Below are 19,675 nucleotides of genomic sequence, written 5' to 3' on the forward strand. Positions count from 1 at the left end.
TTCTCGGCCACACTCAACACTTTTTGCAAGGCCTGCAATCCCTCTTCTTCGTTCTCCGTCGGGATGATTATGTCATCGATAAACGAGACAATCGTTCCGTCGTTGATCAAGTCTTTCAGCGCAGTGTTTATGAAACGTCCGAAAGCATTTCCACTCGTACACAGACCGAATGGGGCACGTAGAAATTCAAACTGCCCATCACTTGTCACAAACGATGTGTACTTTCGACTTTCTTCGTCAACCGGTACGTGGAAATAAGAGTTCTCTAAATCCAACGTAGTGAACACTCGCGCACCAGATAGCTTATCGATCTGTTCTTCCACGTTCGGTGTGGGAAACTTGTCACGGATCATTTTCTTATTGATTTCGCGATAGTCGATACACACCCGACGTCGTCCGTCTTTTTTCGGCACTACCACAACGGCACTCGCGTACTCGCTTTCGGATGGCTGAATAATGCCGTTTGCTAACCACTCGTCGGTTTGCCTTTTCACAACATCCCGCTCGAGAGGAGCCAACCGTCGCGGATTTACGCACACAACGTTATTGTCACACAACTTGATCTTCAACTTATTCGACGCCGTAACAGACGATTTCGGTTCGTAATTCTCAATGAGAGACATAACCTCTTCGCGATACTGATACGGTACGACGATTTCGTTTTTCCCGACGTATTCTTCGATCCTTCGGATCCACTTTGCTTCACGCACCGGCTCAATTGCCGGAATCTTCTTGATTTTAACGCCTTCCGGAGTGATCGAATAATCGACAACACAAAGAAAATCCATGCCGATAAGCATTTTCATATCGATCGCTTGCTGCGGCACAACGTAAACAAGGATCTCATACACCTCATTCTCGATCGAGATATTTAGCACTGATTCCCCGCAAACATTTTTCACGGCACCTCCATATCCGCGCACTTTCATCGTCGAGCTTTTCATCTGTGCTCCGGTTTTCGCCAATTCCACCCAGAAATCATTTCGGACCAGAGAAATCTCGCTTCCCGTGTCGATTGTTGCACTGACCTCGTACGCATCGATTTTCACCAACACAGACGGATTGGTAATCGTAACACTCTTCAATGTGTTCACTTTAGATGCACCTTTCTTAACGCCGTCGTGCTGCTTCAACTTTTCACCCGACTTCGGGCAGTCTCGCGACAAATGGCCAAACGAATTACAACTGAAGCACTTGGGCCCATCGCTCTTCTGTGGGCAATCGCCAGCGACGTGAGCGCCATCACCACAGTTAAAACAGTGCTTCTTCGAACTTTTGTCTGACGGGTTTTTCGACACTTTTTCACGTTGGTCCTTTTTCTTTAACTGGCCATCTTGTGGCTTTTGTTTCACTACACACTTCTTCTGCACTTTCTCGAAATTGAGAAGCTTCTCCTTCAATTGTCGGATGGTTTGCGCTTCGTACAGCAACGACCGGTAGAATTCATCATCGGTTATGCCGTCAACAACGTACTCGCAAATGCTCGGTTCGTCGAGGTCGATGGAAAGAGCTATGCGTTGCATCTCGTAAATGTAGTCGCGGATGGCTTCATTCGGCTTTCTCTTTCGTGCTGCAAGCTGGCGGTGCACGTCACTCGCACGAACGAAAGGAGCAAACTCCTTGATGAGGGCACTCTTTAGTTTGGCAAACGATGTGAGGTTACGTTGCGCAAACATAAACCGACGGGCTGTGCCTGTCATCTTCTTCCTGCACATGATTAACTTTTGTTCGTCATTCCACAACGCTGTTCGGGACATCTCTTCAAACTGCGACATCCATAGCTTCACATCCTGCCCATCTTCGGCACCGAACGTTTCGATGCTGTTTTCTACGTCTCGGAACGAATACGGCTGGCGTCGTTCAGTCGCAAAACGTTCTCGATTTTTCGGAGTGGACGCGCGTCGTTCTCTCGTCAGCGCTGTGAGAAATTTACTGGAGTTCTCACTATCACTACCATCTCCGTCGTCCGAGCTGCCGTCATTTTCATCACCGTTGTCGTCGTCACCGTCATGATTGGCATCGTCGTTGCCGCCGTCGTTGGAGCGATCACCTTCGTGTGCACTGTTGCCTCCATTTTCGTCGTCGTCGCTTTCGTGCTGATCATTACCACCGTCGGCATGTAGCGCGTCGTCGCCACCGTCATTGTGTTGCATGCCGTCTCGTACCTCGTCATCGGCACGTAAACGACCGTCGTTTGCAACCATCGTTATGTCGTGGTACACGACTCTCTGCGCCATCTCTCTCTTGCATCCTTCGCGAGATAGGCCACGTTTCTCGCACTCTCGCTCGATTCCGGCTTTGGTAAAAACTTTGCACAATTCGTCCACTTGCTCCGCCATTTTGGATTCACTCCGCGTTTTCACCGAATCGAATTAGAAGCGTACTTTTTCGCGAATTTCACGTTTCGACCGGACAATTTCTCGATAACTCCTTCCCGGACGAGCCCCCATGTAGAAAAGAGGGAAAGGAGTGGTTGAGAAAAACGTAAAAGAACTTTATTTTATTTCCAAATTTCACTGACGCGGAGATGCGTGTGCATCGGTCGATAGCACTTATAAAAACTGATTTTTCTTCTCTCTTCGCCGGGGGGTATGCCAATCGTCCCACATGAATTATCTCAAGTGGGGTGTAAGTGACATTTTGATCGGTTTTGAGTAAGGTATATACAAAAAAATACTGTTTTCAAGCTTTCTAACGATAGTTTTAGGTGATTTTTCAGTAAGACAGTAAAAATAACATAATTCGTAGAATATTGGCTTGTATTTTTGGCTTCTATACAATTTATACGGAATTAAAAATTGGTGACAACACTTCAGCTTTGCTTCTAACCCTCTCGATTAACCTGGAATTATTTAACCTTCGGGCTGTCGCGCTGTTGTACTTTGTACAACAGTTGTGATTTATATGCTATTATTTTGTAACAAAGATATCTATCGACATCAAACCAAAATGTATTCCTCAAGAATCTTCTTAAGAACAATACTCGACAGTTTTTATTTACAGTATGGCCTTTTATAATAAGGTTAAATCAACAAATGTGCATGGAAGTCGCGTAATATTGAACGCACTATATACGTTTCGAGTAAACCACAGTTTGAAATCGGTATATCTCAAAATCCAGATAATATAAAAACTTGTGGTATTTAGTAAAGTTGTTCTGGAGGTTAAGCGCTGTCTGATGGTATCTCATTTAATTCGAAATTTGACCGCTAGGTGACACTAGTGTACATGGAAGTTTCACTGTTGTTTTGTAGATATTTCAGGATCCTGACCATTTAGAAGGATGGCGTCTTCGGCAAAGTTGTATAGTAAGTTAAAGACTATCATTTTTCGAGCAAATTGATTCAAAATTATGTCACTAGGCGACGCTAGTCAGCATGAAATTTTTGTTTGCAGATATCTCAGGAGTCTGACCACTTAGAAAGATAGAGTTTTCGTCAAAGTAGTTCAGTAGCTCGACGACTATCATTATTTGAGCCAAGAAATGGGATATTTTGCCACCAGGCGGCGCTATTTAGCATGAAATTTTTGTTTTGCGGATACTGCAGGATCTTGACTTTTAAGACAGGCACCTTCGGCAATGTTGTTCAGAAGCTCAGGGACTATCATTATTTTGCAAAATATCGAACTTTAAGGATTAAACAAAAAAAAGAATTGAAGCTACTGAACAACTTTGCCGAAGACGCAATCTTTCTAAGTAATCAGGCTCCTGAAATATTAGCGAAACTAATTTTTTTGGTCACTAGCGCCGCCTGGTAGCAAAATTTTGAATCAACTAGCTCAAACAATGATAGTCCTTGAGTTACCGAACAACTTTGCCGAAGACGCCATCTTTCTAAAAGGTCTGGATCCTGAGATCTGCGAAACATAAGTTTCATGTTCACTAGCGCCGCCTAGTGGCAAAATCCTGAATTTCTTGGCTAAAATAATGATAGCCCTTGAGCTACTGAACAATTTTGCCGAAGACGTCATCTTTCTAAGTGGTCAGACTCCTGAGATATTCGCAAAACTAAGGGTGTTGTACAAAGTACAACGCGCGACTACTCGCGTTACAAAAATTCGCGCGACGACCAAAAGGTTAAAAAAAATGGAAATTCCTGAATACTTCACTGAAATATCCAGGAATTATAAATTCCTTGTATCTTGAGAAGTTTATCCAGAATTTATTTCAGAAATTTAGACTAAAAATGTTTCCTGAAGTTTGTACAGAAATCAATACCTTCAGTGAGAAATTTCTCAGAGCGTTCCTCCAGATTTTTTTGCTGAAATTTCTCTCTGCTGATCTGCTGAATCTCTGCAGAAATTAATTGTGAATGTCCATTAAGAATTCCGGAATTTCTCCTGAATCTCATATACCATGGATTTCTTCTGAAATTCCTTCAAGATTTTTTCTTGAAATTCTTCCAGGATTTTCTCTTTAGGAGCAAAAATTTACTCAGATTTTCTTCTTTGAGTTTAGTTTAAAATCCTCTAAAAAATTTCACTTGTAATTCCCGCTGGATTTTTTTCTAAAATTTCTCTAGGAATTCCTATTGAATGTTTTCAGTATCTGTTATAAATTTGCACTGCAAAGTTGAGACAATTATCCAGAATTTTTTTCCTGAAATTTCTCTAGGGATTTCTTCTGAAATTCCTCTAGTGATGTTCCTGAATTTCATACATTTTTCTTTCTCGTAAAGTTTTCACATATTTTTTTTTATTGAAAGTCCTCCATGTGTTTCTCCTGAAATTTCTTCAACAATTTCTTCAGAAGTGTCTCCATGATTTTCTTCTGAAAATTTCTGCTTCGACACCTTCAGAAATTACCCACTATACGCCAACCGCAATTTCTAAGCTGTCGTCCAATCGATTCAGGTAAAATTCGACAGGTAAAAAGCTCATAGTATGTTTTAGCCACAAACAATAAATCAGCTTCATTTGAGTAGAAACTGATGAGAAATTGCCGTGGGAGTAAAATGGGTGGCAGCGTCTTATAGGACACCTGACTTCATTCCGATTTTTTTTTACAAATTATTCCGTGGATTTCCTTGCTTGATATTGATCTAGGGTGTCTTTGAGGAACTGGTTTTGTCCTCACTTTGGCTATGCGACCATTAGCACATTAGATGGGAATCAAATGCGTAACCTGTAGTGGTGGTATCACATTTTGGCATTTTTGCTTAAAGCCGCGTCATAATTTATCTGGCATAGACGCACTAATCTCTCGGATGTGATCCAACGGACATTCTGCGTCGTTGATTACATTGATGCCCATTCCATTGCTGATTTTCACAATGCTTTCTTTTCTCAGAAATAAGAGAATATGGGTACTTTTTAAAAACTACCACGTCACAATACTAATAAAAAAACAGTGTTCATGTGGGCGCCATTGCGTAGTCCGTCTGAGTATTGGTCCTGGAGAGGGGAAATTTGGCAAAAGCCAGAGCGAGGGCTCAGCCTTGACAAGTTAGCTGTAGCTCCAACTGAATTCCATACAAAACAAATCTCTAAATACTTTATGCTGAAGCTCCTGCAGCATTTTTTCCTGAAATTTCTCTAGGAATTCCTACTGAAGACTTGCAAGTGTGCTTACTATAAATGTCCACTGCAAAGTTGAGACAATCTATCCAGGATTTTTTTCTTGAAATTCCTCAGTGATTTCTCATGAAATTTCTCCAATAATTTCTCCTGAAGTTTCTCCATGATTTTTCTCCGTGGAATTTCTGCTTTTAGAGATCTTAAAACATTTCTATCTGTTACAACATCTAAGCTTCTAATCTGTAGACTCTCATGGAGAGCCACGTCCAGGAATTTCTTAGGAAATAGTCTAGAATATCTTATAGGAACTCGTACTTCAATTGTCTCAAACATTCCAGGAACTGGGATGATATTTTAAGGTTCTTCTAGAAGGTTTTCCTTTAGTTCCTCAAGATGTTCCTTTAGCAAATTCTTTTCGAATATCTCAGGGGATTCTGCTACGATTTTTCCATAAATAGCCCTGTGGATTTTCTTGCCTGATGTTGCTCTAGAGTTGCTTTGTTTTCACTACTTTATAGAAAAATAAACGGGACTTCCAACAAACTTTAACCCTCTCTTTCCATTATAGATTCAGAGCTCCATCGGTTTTAGACTAACTTAAGTCAAACCGAATAAGATACACTCCCGTACAAAAGTTTGGGTTCACCCCCTTAGAAACATACAAAAGTTTTTTGTCCATATCTCTGTTAATACACGTCTAATTGAAACTCTCAACTCGGGAAGAAAGTGTCAAATTGGTCAAACAAAACCTCACTGGATTCTCGCAAACTCCTGGTCGTTGATTTAGCACAATTTTGGAAAAGATTCAAGCCAAATCCTGGTCAGCATTATGCTTAATATTAGGAAGATTTCCCACAAAATCTAAAGCATGAGCAGTGAATTCATATCTTCGGTGGTATTCTAATACAGTTCTGCATAGGATTCATATAAAATAGTAGACAACAATTTTAAAGATTCCTGGACAGTACAAAATAAATCATGGACAGGTTTCTGACATTATACGACACCCTGTATCCTTCTGGTAAATCCGGAAAAACCTGGGAATTCCAAATAATTAGGTAAATACGGGAAACACACTGGGAAAAATATGTATTTCGAATATTAGGATACCTAATAGTTTCAATTTATGAACAAAACACATTTTTTTAAAGAGATTCTCTAGAGCGAAAGGTAATGATTTCTGGTATTAGAATCCTGTAAAATCATTGGTCTTGAGTAATTTGCTTACAATTCATACTGATTTTTTTTTTGTGATGTGCATTATAGATTTCTGGTGGAAAGATTTTAAACAAATCCGAAAAATTAGGAACACTAAACAACATTAAACAATTTCTAAAAGAGTACTTCGAAATTTCGGACTAGATTCTTGATGGGAGGCTTTTGAAAAATTCTTGTTGAGAGAGATTGTAGCATGAAAGGGAATCAAGGCTTTGATCAGTTACTTGAAAGTTCCTTAGAACATCACTGAAACAGTAATTGGAGGATTGCTAATAAAAATATATGTAAATTGTATAAAAGCACCTTGGTTGATTTTTCTTTAAATTCTTAGCATTTAATGGAAACTAAGCTGAAAGGATTTTCGCAAATCTTTTAGGAGATCCAAGTGAACTGAAATCCTAGGCAGATTCATCAAGTGTTTTTGTTCAGTGGACTAGTGATGAAATTTTTTGAAGCTTTGTTAGGAATACTAGCTTAACTACCGTAAGGACGCCGTTCACCGCTCATTTAACAGCATTTCAACATGTTATTCTGTCAAAAATCGGCTGTTTGATATTTTCCCCAACTTTTTGCACTAGACACAAGATTCAACATTTGTTTTTGTAGGAAAAAAGTTGAAATGTGAAAAATGTATAATAGTACCGAATGGCATGTATGCCAATGGTACAGATAATAAAATCATTGTTAAACTCATGTTTAACGCCTTAAACAGCCTAAAATTATTTTTTCATAAATAATCTATAATATAAAATTATATGAATTTCATTCTGATACAATCCATTTTGGTATACTAATACATGCTTCTTAGGGTTCATTCAAATATTACGTAACGCAAAATTTGCCAATTTTAGACCGCCTCCCTTCCCCACGTAACAGCTTTTGTATGGAAAATTTTAAAATTTTGTATGGACCGTAACACTATGCTAGACCCCCTCCCTCCCCCTGTTGCGTTACGTAATATTTGAACGATCCCTTACCTTTTATTGCGAAAATTTGTTCAGATTTATCAATATAATAACTCGTAGAATTAACCCAAATTAAATTCATTTGCAATATTTTATATTCAATTCTCAATGTCAGTGCCTCTAGTTGAAATTGAATACATGAAATAGTATCAACAGTGGGTAACACTGAATGTGTGCGTGTGTTGCACCCATTCTGTTTCTAGTCGCAATCGCTCTCGTAGTCAGATTGGCGTCATGCTAGCGAAGTATGTTTTTGTTCGTTTTCGCATTGATCGGGAATCATTCGGCTGAATTTTTACGACACTGGTCATGATTTTTTTTGGAATCCTCGGTATGACTTTCAGAGACAGGTAGAATTCTGACAGAATGTTGAGTGATTTTCTTATAAAATCTTGGACTTCATTCACATAAAACTCGCGGTGAGATTGAAGACAAATCCTCAGCACAATTGGGTCCTAAAATTTTTAATGAAATCTTGTTTAACTACTTTAGCAATTTTTCCCGTTTAAATAATGGCTATATCATGATTAAACTTTAATTTAAAAATTTGGTCCATTAATGAACCTTGACACTTTTGATCATGTTTGACGTTCGCTTAGTCGACAAAACCACCACAGGGGTTTTAGTTCGACCACTGGGGTTGTTCCTATCTGACATTTCGTAAGGAACACGGAAAACAAAATACACCCAATATTTGAGTTAAAGCCAAAGGATGTGACAAAATCTAAAAGAATGTTTTTTAAGCTTAAACCAACGAAAACCATTAGAAAATTGAGTAAACATGTGTTTATGGCCTAAACTTAAGCGTTTGGCACTAAAATTAGGACAGGGCTTTAAGACCCTATTGTCATTAAATCCTCAAGCGTGCTAAGAAGCAAGTATCTTTTTTCATTTATACAAGAAAAAAGGCGATTTCCTAATCTTAAATCTATCTGTTCAACGAATGAAAATGATGGAATTCCAGAAACAAATTTGCATCTAATAAGTGGAGATTTGCTAGAAAGGACAAATCCAATGATTTGCTGTTTGTTTATGAACTAAATGTGCCGAATTAATCCTTTTTAGTTTCGTTTACCAGGTAAAACATTAGGTTACGAGTCGGAACTGTTTTTAATGACTTTTGTTCGATTTTATGAAAATTAATTTGTTTGTAAGCTACAAATAAGAATCAAAAAGGTTGGTCAGGCCTGCTCTAGGTATCGTTCAGGTATTCAGGTATGAGTCTTTTCGGGTATATCATCGACATGAAAAAAAAAACAAAAAAAATATCAGCCTCTCTAGAGTCTGGAATCCCTATCAATTTTGGAATTCAGAAATTTATATTGCGCCATCAAGAAGGCGAAAGAAACTTTAGGTTTAGTGCAAGGATGAGAAAACATTGCCTCTAGCGACTAACAACATAGTATTTGAATGGACCAAGATGGCCGTCGCTCTTGCAGAAGCATTTTTTTTTTTTTTTTTTTTTTTTTTTTTATTTCTTTATTAGTATCATTCCAAACATTTCATTCATTTCTTATATCTAGGTGTTCTGTGTTATTTGACAACACTATCATCCTAATTTGGTAAAACAAATTTAAGATTTAATTAACATTTTGTTAACAACATATTACATTTCATTTGCCGTAGCAGTTTTTTTTTTACAGGTGAGTTGATTTCACCTGCTTATAAGAGAAAAAAAAAAGTTTTTAATATACTTAACCTAACTTAACCTAAACATATAACGCATTAATCGTGGCAATAGAAGATTGTAACGATTTTTGCCTGAAATTATTAATGATTGTATTTGACATTTGTTCCAATGTTTCAACATTGGATATTCTATGTAACTCATTGGTACTATACCAGGGAGGAAGCCTCAGAATCATTTTCAAAATTTTATTTTGAATTCTCTGCAGAGCTTTCTTCCTGGTATTACAACAGCTAGTCCATATTGGTACAGCATACAACATGGCTGGCCTGAACATTTGTTTGAATATCAAAAGCTTGTTCTTAAGACAAAGTTTTGATTTTCTATTAATAAGGGGATAGAGACATTTTACATATTTATTACATTTGGCTTGAATGCCCTCAATGTGATTTTTGAAAGTTAAATTCTTATCTAGCATGAGCCCTAGATACTTAACTTCATCTGACCAATTTATTGGAACCCCTCTCATCGTGACAACATGTCTACTTGAAGGTTTCAAATAAAGAGCTTTTGGTTTATGTGGGAATATTATTAGTTGAGTTTTGGAAGCATTAGGAGAAATCTTCCATTTTTGCAAGTATGAAGAAAAAATATCCAAACTTTTTTGCAATCGACTACAGATGACACGCAGGCTTCGTCCTTTGGCGGAGAGGCCTGTGTCATCCGCAAACAAAGATTTTTGACATCCCTGAGGTAGCTCAGGTAAGTCAGATGTGAAAATATTGTATAATATTGGTCCCAAAATGCTGCCTTGGGGAACACCAGCTCTTACAGGAAGTCTTTCAGATTTGGAGTTCTGATAATTAACCTGAAGTGTACGATTTGACAGATAACTTTGAATTATTCTAACAATGTATGTTGGAAAATTAAAGTTTTTCAATTTTACAATCAAACCTTCATGCCAAACACTGTCGAATGCTTTTTCTATGTCTAGAAGAGCAAGACCAGTAGAATAGCCTTCAGATTTGTTGGAACGGATCAAATTTGTTACACGTAAAAGTTGATGAGTGGTCGAATGTCCATGGCGGAATCCGAACTGTTCATTGGCAAAAATTGAATTTTCGTTGATGTGGGCCATCATTCTGTTCAAAATAACCTTTTCAAAAAGTTTACTGATGGAGGAAAGCAAACTGATTGGACGATAGCTAGAAGCTTCTGCAGGATTTTTGTCTGGTTTTAAAATTGGAACAACCTTAGCATTTTTCCATTTGTCAGGAAAATATGCTAATTGAAAACATTTGTTAAATATAACAACTAAAAATGATAAGCTACTTTCTGGAAGTTTCTTGATGAGGATGTAGAAAATTCCATCATCGCCAGGAGCTTTCATGTTTTTGAATTTTTTAATAATAGTACTCACTTCTTCCAAATCAGTCTCCCAGGCTCTTGCAGAAGCATGATTTGAACAGCTCACCGCGCGCATAGTAAGGATATATGATGCATCCGATGCACTGTTTGTCGCGGGACAAACCGTTTGTCGGATATTGTAACAAGTTGCGATTAACATGGATCAGAAAGCGTTCGTGGCATAATTTGCTGCCCAAACCATGCCCTATTGATTTTCTGATCAGAAATGGCATACTAGAAGATAGATCGCGGAATAAAAGCTTTGAAATCCTGGAAAAGTTATGACTTTGGTTAGCGAACAATTGATCGTTAGCACACATGCTGAGTGATTCATTGACTGTTCGCGGAGCGGAGTTTGTTGTTAGGCCTTGCCGACTAATAGTTTATCGTTGTTGCTATGCTTGCTTGATAAAGAACAACCGCGATACATCATTTATTTTGTCATGATCACTAGATTTCCATCCTTGCCCACAGATTTATACTAAGCAATGATTTATACTAACATTATATAAATTTCCTTTCGTTTCTAGGAAAACCTCGAGAACGCCAAGTACGCCGTCTCGATGGCCCGTAAGATTGGCGCCCGGGTGTACGCCCTGCCGGAGGACATTGCCGAGGTGAAGCCGAAGATGATCATGACCGTGTTCGCGTGCCTGATGGCCATGGACTACGTACCGAACATGGACAGTGCCAAGAATGGAACCACTGCCACACCGGTAGTAGTAGCGGCGGTGACGACGACGGCACCGGCTGTTCCGGAACCGGTCACCAAGGTGGAAGTGGTGGAACCGGTAGCGGTGGTTACCAATGGTGGCGGAGACAGCAATGGAGTTGTGACCACCAACGGAAACGGTGCAATCGAGGACGAAACGGAAACGGTGCCCACGACGTCGACTGTCGAAGGCGAAGTGGACGAGTTTGCCGATTAGAGGTAACCGGTCGGCAGGCGTAATATAGGGCGGTAGGTGATTGCGGATGCGCAATATTAGTCACAATACATGTGTAAAGGACGACGGGGCGTGGGAGGGGGTTCATACCGACATTGGGGCGCGGGATTGTAGTTAGGAACATAAGCTATGTTGTTTTAGTTTTTAAATGGAATTTATTTTCTATACATCATTTATTTTGTTAATTTCCAAGGCGCTCTGTTGCCACTGTCAACAACTTGCCCGAAACGTTTTCTATGCAATATTACTGAAAAATGTTCATAGAAAGAAGAGTACATTGGTGACGGTGCTAACGGGAGTGTCCGTCGGGAGGTTCTGGCAACAGATATCAGCCAAAAAACAGTTGGCTGTAGTGTAATAAGTACACCGATCAAAATTGCCAATGAAACAATGAATTCAGCTTGTTAAAAACGGTTTCTTGAGAAGAAAACCTTTGTCGTATAAGGATTTGAGTTCTTCACAATCTGTAATGCCTTTATCGGAACTTTAATTTGCTAACTATTGTGTATTTATGACTATGAAATCATTAACTATCTTAATAAATCACATGTATTATATTTTTAATAATGTTCAAACAAAATTCTGCAAAATATTAACATTAAATTCTATACCCTTTCGCCATGGAGCAAACATTTGTTACTTTTTCACAGTGTACTAAAAAAACAAAATTATTCTAGTAAGATTTAAGTTTTGTCGTTTGCGCTTTGTAACGTAGTATTTTTGCGTATGTGCATATATAAATTATTAGGCAAACAGCGTGCCAAAATTAAGCTAAATTTTTGTTCTCTAGCAGGAATTGGAACTGGGTACAGAAAAGGCATGATTGATATGGTGTGGTCTTGTTTATGTGATCAATGCGTGTTGGATTTGTGTGAGTGTTGTGATTCCTCCCTTTGATCATCCCACTCGGCTTTTCGTCACTTGTTAATGAATATCATCAAATTATTCAACTGAAACACACACTGAACACTAAGTATATGTAACTGAATCATATATCTCAGCTAAAAAATGGAATGTTCATGCTTCCACCCCAGCAATAAAATCGTACTAAAATTTCCCGAAACATATTTTTTCGATTGATGAGTATACATAATAATCTTATAACAAAATAACATTACGCGTATTTGCCGTATCCATCCGTTGCGATGATTGTTTTCCCTCTATCGCTTTTTTTTCTGTTTTGTAAATCAAATTTATCTTATATAGGTGTAACCTATTTAGCTAGTAGGATACCTTCGAAGTAAGATTAGCTAAGCCACAAGCGAACAGAAAGACAACATTTTAAAACACCACCTTAACGACAACGTAGCAATTAGATATACAACCAACAAAGAAGCCGGTTTGTGCGAGTCATACCAACTGCAACCATATTAAGAAACCATTAACGATTGTCAGTAACCGCATTTTGGAATTGAAGTTTTATTGCATTTTATTAGGACGGACGGTGGCGGTCGGTCAGGCGGGGCCGGGTCATGTCCGTTTCCGGACGCTGCAACTTTACCACGTGGCGGCGAGGAAACGACGTGCACCGGCGCAGTAGGTACAGATAACTATTATATACCAGCTAGTTTATTGGCTAAACCCGTAACGTATCGTAACGTAAACGTAACTTTATCAAATAGGTAATCTACCGCAACAGGCTAAAAGTGAATAAAAACAGTGAAAAATCAAACGATGGGTAGGAGTTTCTTGATCCGAACTATACCTTGGGTGCCTGTTTGTCATTACCTTACATATTGTAGAGCTCCATCTTCTCCGTGAACGAATTTCAGTCTATCTTTTTCAACGTCCAAGTTTCGTGTCCGGAATATGGACGATACACGTTTATTATGCTGATCGATGTTCATCAATCTGCGTATTCACATCAGTATACCCAAGGCGCTTCTGCCTATGGCCCTTCACTATGAATGCTGCTTCTAGGTCGTTCGTTGGACCCTATAGATACCAACTTTCCTCTGTCTCTACCCACCACCATGACTTGGTTGAGTTAATTGCTACGCCCATACTCGCTGTCTTACTAGAACAACAACTTGCTAAAAAGGACATGAATTCCAGCTAAAACCAGTGAAAGCTGTGTCTTAACATTTAAGAGAAATAGCTTTCAGCGAAATAAATGTCATCCAGGTAAGTTCTAATGTATATGATGATAATAATAAAGAAAGGTTAAGGTGAAGATTAGCCGAAACCCAGTTAAGAGCCCAAATCTGGAGAACCGAACACCCGTTTAAGCTGAAAATCTTATCGATTGCTCGCCACCAGCTAGTGACCAATCGATAAGGTTTTCAGCTTGAACGAATGTTTTGTTCTCCAGATTCGTGCTCTTGGAAATTTGAAATTTGGTTTCGATTCATCTTCACCTTAAGATGTTACTTAAACTTGTTGTAAGGACATTGCTGTAGATTATGTAATACAATTTTTGTTTTGATGCAAGAGTAAATTAGTAGAAACATAGAAAAGACGATTTCGTTTATTTCCAAGAGTATAAACAATCTGCTAACAACTACAAAACTAAACACACACCCAACGCCCGCTCACAGCCGGTGACTGACGTGGTGTTCGTAGTGCACGACCCTTTCTCCGTCCATCGGAGCCAATCCGTCACCATCCACGTGGGCCTTAATCGAAACGGTTCGCTTCACCGTTTGACGTTCGAGTCCCTTCGAGCTGTCGTCTTCATCCAGCTGCAACTTTGCCGACTTGTTACCCGCCGCTTTGGGTCTTACCTTTCTCAACTTGGGCGATATTGGCTTCTTCTCCGACGATTCCTTCTGGACCTTCTTGCGCCGGTTGGGTTTCATGGGTCCCGTTGGCGGTACGGGTACTGTGGGGGGTAGTGCCGAGGTGGCCGGTGGTTGAACTTGCGATGAAACCTGACGGGACTCTGAAAGGTACATGCATTCTTCGTGTTTAACGCCTTCCTTGTCGGTGCACGTGTAGCAGGTTAGTTCGTTTTTGTTACCTGGAAGAAAGTGTGATAATTTTAGTGTTGTGGAAAGAAGAAGAACTATAGACACTAAAGATTTCAAAGAGATATGCTCCATGTTTTTCTTTTTAATTTATTTATTTTCTATCTAAGTATCATTTTGCGTTATCTACAATCGTTCTAAACACGTTTTGGGCAATGGTTTATTTTTATTCGCAAATCTATGAGTTTTGGTTTTTAATTTTTATTTTTGAACATCCCTATCCTTTTTTTCATTTTTTCTCGAAGCCTCTTCTGCCAAAAATAAAAATTCAAGTTTTTACGGTGCTTCTAAAAACAAAAATTATTTTTTTTTCTGTATTTTTTTTAATGCTCGGAGGAACTCCATTAAGAATTTTCAATGAGTATCTCCAAGTAATCTCACAAACTGTGAATGGATTATTGAGCTGATTCCTTCAAGCCCAATTCCTGAAATTTCAGCTTTCAAGCATTTTCAAGATAAGTAAATGAAAAACCGAATTTAGTACTATACCATTTAATTCCACTAGAGTTTGTATCCCTTGACAGATACGCGTATTTCGACCTTAACTGTAAGGCCGTCTTCTGTGTCGTGTACTAGAGTCGTCTTTTCTGGATTCCCGAAGAAATTTTGTTGAAAAATGTTATGATCTTCGAAATTTCAGGAAAATTTCCTGGGTAAAATTTTAGACAAACAAACTGTCCATATTTGTTAGTAAGCTTCTGATAAAAATCAACGTTTTCACAAAATTCTGGAAAATTAAAATAGAAAAATTAAAATAGATTGCAAAATGGAAAAATATCAGTATAAGAGCACTTTACGGTTATATCTTAATATATACTGTTTCCAGCAACAAAATTTAGAAAATATCCTGCAGATTTGTGCTCTTGAAAATAAAAACCTTCATTGTTCCTTCTCTAGTTATCGTTTTACCAGTTTTACCATGCAATTTTGAGCAAACTTATAAAGATTGACATGATTTTAAGGGGCTGAATTCCATTTTTTCTCAAGAATTTGAACAAACTGAGCGGAACTAGGCAATGGGTTGATTTAGGAATCTTTAAATTTTTGGAGCAAGCTACGCCAACTTCGTAGAGCACTGTTGATGCTGTTGATGATTTTCATTTAAAAAAAAAGATGATGATTTTCTATTTAGAAAAAAAAAAATGAATTCAGATGATAAGCATAAGTAGTAAAGTACAGTTTACTCTACTAATGCATAATAGCGGTTTCTCAATGGTGTACTGTTTCTTTGAAAGATTTATTACCATTTTTTCCATTAATCGTATTAAACTTAAACATCATGATTATTGACTATTGTTTTTTTTTATTAACTATTGAGTTGGCCTTATCAATAAATTTGCAGACAATCAACTTGTTTGATGTTGTAATATTTACATTTTGTCCTGACTTCTAGTAAAATTCGCTGAATTTCCCTGACTTTTGAGGCCAAAAATTGAATTCCCTGACATTCCCTGTCTTTCCAGGTTTTTGCAGGTAGTCGACATCGTGATTCAGAAATCCTTCCTGTGGCATTCTCCCACGATTACTCCAGCAATTAATTCAGGGAATCCTTCAAGACCTTTTCAAAAGAATTCATCAGTAGTTTATCTCAAATATTCTTGCAGTAGTTGCCCCAGTTATTTTTTCAAGTTAGGTACTTAAAATTTTGTCTAGGGTTTTAGAACCCTTCAGAGATTCATCCCGGAATTCCAGCAAGGATTTATGCAATAACTCTTCCACGAAACCTCTACACATTCCTGCAGGAGTTCCTATAGGTCCTCCGGTGATCTTATACATTGGTTTTTAGAGAAATGTCATCAGTGATTTTCAAATAGATTATTCAAAAAATTCCTTCAGGGATACTCTCTGTAATTGTTCAGAAATTCTTTGAGAAATTTCAGAGATATCCCTAAAAGATTACATTCATGTAAACCTTCCACCATTTCCTTCAGTAATCACTCCAAAAATTTACCCAGGATATTTCCAGAAACATATCCAGAATTGCTCAATAAATTCGTCCAGGAATTGAAAATAATTTTTTTGAGGATTCCACATAGGTCACTTCAACAATTTCTTACATAGTTTTTGAGTAATTCCTCCTATGATCATTTTCAGTAACTTCTCCAGGAATTATGCCAGAAGTCCATTGGGAATTATTGCTCAAAATGCTACGAAAATTCTTCTAGTAAGTCTTTCAATTATAGCTCCAGGAATTCCCCCATGGATTCCTATCCAGGCCAGAAATTTAACCAGAGATTCCTGTAGAATGTTATTCAAAGATTCCTTCAGTTATATTTCCATATATTCTTCTTGTGATTCCTGCAGGGAATCTTCCAAGACTCCACAAGTATTACTAGGAGTCACCCATATAAAAACTAGTTGAGGAATAAGATGCACTCCAAGGAGATTTCGTTAACGCTAAGCTTTGAGAGGGTTCTCAACAACTCTGTAACCGTCTTACCTTTTTTGCAGTTGGACCAATCGCGTGACTCAAAATCGGCCAAAACCTTAGCGACCTGATCCTTGTCCCGATAGCTCAACACGTACACGTCCTCGCTATTAGATGGTTCCTGCTGTTGGATCTTCTGGCTACGTCCAGCCGATCCGCCCGAATTCGACGGGAAGAAATGCGTATAGAAATCGTAGTACGTGGGATGGACAATTCCGGCCGCAGGTTGTGGCTTCTGCTTGTTTGAGCGCATGTCTACAGGTTGATACCGATAACCGCCCCCATTGCTGACGCCTTGCCCAGGTTTCACGTGCACCACGGATTTCTTCGTTGGAATGACTTTCCGATTCTGTGGCAGATTGGATATGTTCTCTACGCGAGTTCGCTGTTTCACCGGTGAAGGTGGCTTTGTCGTTACCTCGATTACATCTTCTTCGTCATCCTCAGTCTCTTGATTATCTTCTCGAGCCTCTTCGTCGTAGTCCTCATCCTTATCCGCTTCCTTATCGTGGTCTTTGCTGTTGTAATTCTTCTGCTTCACGTAGGCAAACTTCTTGTGATGTGGAACCGTGGCGTAGGCACAAGACTCAGAGGTAGTATCCGTGTCCGGATCGCGACACACGTGACACAACATGCCATCCTGCTCATAGGCTTTGCAATTCTTTGGATCCTTGGCTAGCTGACGGCTTTGCGCTTCGGATTCTTGCTTGATCCGATCGTAGTCATCCGAAGGAGAATAGTCGAACCGGTACGAGTAGTTCGCTCCATCTCCTTTCGCATCGTCCTTCTGTCTCTGTTCGTCGCGATTTTTGAAGTGACGACTGACGAAACGCTCGTAGCGATCCACGTAATCGTCAGGACCTCCGCTAGAATCACTCTTTCCGTCGTCTTCGTCTTCATCTTCACTGGATTGTTCTTCGTCGGATGAAGCAGCCCTACGCTTCTTACGAGCCACTTCCACTTCACTAGGATCAACGTAGGGCGGAAGTTTCGCAAAGTTCGGGATTGCAGCAATCAAGTCTAACGCACCGAGGTTCAAGTCCGTTGGGAAGTACGACTCGTGATCATTGAACGCCTTTTCGTACGCTGAACTGCTGAAGAACTCCGTATCTTCATCGCCGAAATCGAACACCCGAAAGTCTGAAACGTCACTTGCCCGGGTCACCGACACTAACGCCACCACCGCCGCAATCGTCAGCACGTGGACACCGAACCACTGATTCTTCGCCATGTCTCCGTGTTCTACGAGATGTTCTTGATACTTTCTTACGCTCTCACACTGAATAGGTATATCAATGTTGGACTGCCATGATTGAATTATTACAGCGAACTAGTTCCCCTGAACCGGACGAGGTATACTTTTATATGGAGAAAATTTACAAATCGCATTCCCTCTTTTGTTTTTTCGCGGATCAACCAGCAGCACCGTGCGTAAATCTAGCTATTGAACAATAATAGCAATACTGCACAGATCGTGGAGGCAAGGCAGACCCTCTACTCCCAACGTTTTGCGCATTAGACTGGATCAAGCCAAATTGTACCTTTTGAATCATTCATACCTCCATAAAAGTGTAATCATTTACCAAGGAATGGTCTAATATGCATTAGGGTGTTCCAAAATAACACTTTGTCAGAAAATCTAGGGGCTCACTCCACAATCACGAAAATCTCTACGGAGCAACCTTTAGACATTATTTCTTAGAGTTCTCCATATACAAAAGTTTGTTTGAAACATCCATGGAGGTTGGGCCTCCATGTTTTCTGACGAAGTGTAATTTCGGCACACTCTAATGTTTATGCTCTCCAGATGAAATTGAATTTGAGTTTGGGCATTGACACGACTTTGTCTACACAACCAGTGATCTGTTTGGCCAGTGATGCGTAAAGCCGCGCGCGAACAGCTACTGTGGTACCTACCTACCTCTCAACCAATTGATAGTTGCGACCCGCCGGGCCACGCTGCCTGAGTATAATATGGAAATTCGCTTTGTTTTGCATATCCATTTCTTCTATCGATTAGTTATACTTAAAAATAAGTGTCTCTTTTTTATTGTTCCAGATGAATTGCATATTGCACTCTCTGGCCATTGAGATTGAATTATAGGTAGGTACCTTACCTATATGTAACAGTGAGGTGTTTTGGTTTTGTTTTTTCGCTTCATTTGAATCGTTTTACCGCATTATATTGGTGCAGATACTGAAGCAGTCAATAACCTGAAGCAGATCGGGATTAGGTCATAGCTGCAATGCAATGACCCTCGTGTCGTACGTACCTTGCATATCCACTCCCGTGGAAAAGTTTGGGTTCACCTTCTAAAAACATGCAAAAGTGTTCTGCCCTTATCTCGGTGATTACACATCCAATTCAAACTCTCTTTAGCTTAGCGCATTCGATGGGCAGTGAGTTATTCTTACTTCGTATGTATTTTTCCAAAAGCAGTTTTTGAATTTAGTGTACTAAATTTTTACTTAAAGTTGGGACATTTGTCAAAATACGCATGGAAAAAACATGGCTAATTTCCTCAGCATTGGATCGACAAAATTTCATATCAATGTGTCATCAGAATCGTAATCTTATATTCTTTGAAGAGCGCTCACAA

The 19,675-nt window shown here is 39.2% G+C and overlaps 2 protein-coding genes across 3 annotated transcripts in view; one reads left to right on the top strand and one right to left on the bottom strand.

The window, feature by feature from the left end:
- Nucleotides 1-13,353, top strand: part of LOC5580194 (plastin-1) — a 207,772-nt gene extending 194,419 nt beyond the window's left edge. For both annotated transcript variants that reach the window (XM_021857713.1, XM_001655565.2), the window contains exon 6: nt 11,265-13,353. In XM_021857713.1, the coding sequence (XP_021713405.1) occupies nt 11,265-11,663 (399 nt within the window). In that variant the 3' untranslated portion in view covers nt 11,664-13,353. The remainder of the gene's footprint in view (nt 1-11,264) is intronic.
- Nucleotides 13,354-14,118: 765 nt separating this feature from the next.
- LOC5580193 lies at nt 14,119-18,613 on the bottom strand. Its single transcript, XM_001655564.2, has 2 exons — nt 17,088-18,613; nt 14,119-14,640 (listed from the first exon to the last, which is right to left on the bottom strand). The coding sequence occupies exons 1-2, from the start codon at nt 18,304-18,306 to the stop codon at nt 14,213-14,215; spliced, it is 1,647 nt and encodes a 548-aa protein (XP_001655614.2). The 5' UTR covers nt 18,307-18,613; the 3' UTR covers nt 14,119-14,212.
- Between the last annotated feature and the right edge of the window lie 1,062 nt (nt 18,614-19,675).

This window comes from Aedes aegypti, chromosome 1 (assembly GCF_002204515.2).
Source record: "Aedes aegypti strain LVP_AGWG chromosome 1, AaegL5.0 Primary Assembly, whole genome shotgun sequence".
Classification (NCBI taxonomy): Eukaryota; Metazoa; Arthropoda; class Insecta; order Diptera; family Culicidae; genus Aedes; species Aedes aegypti.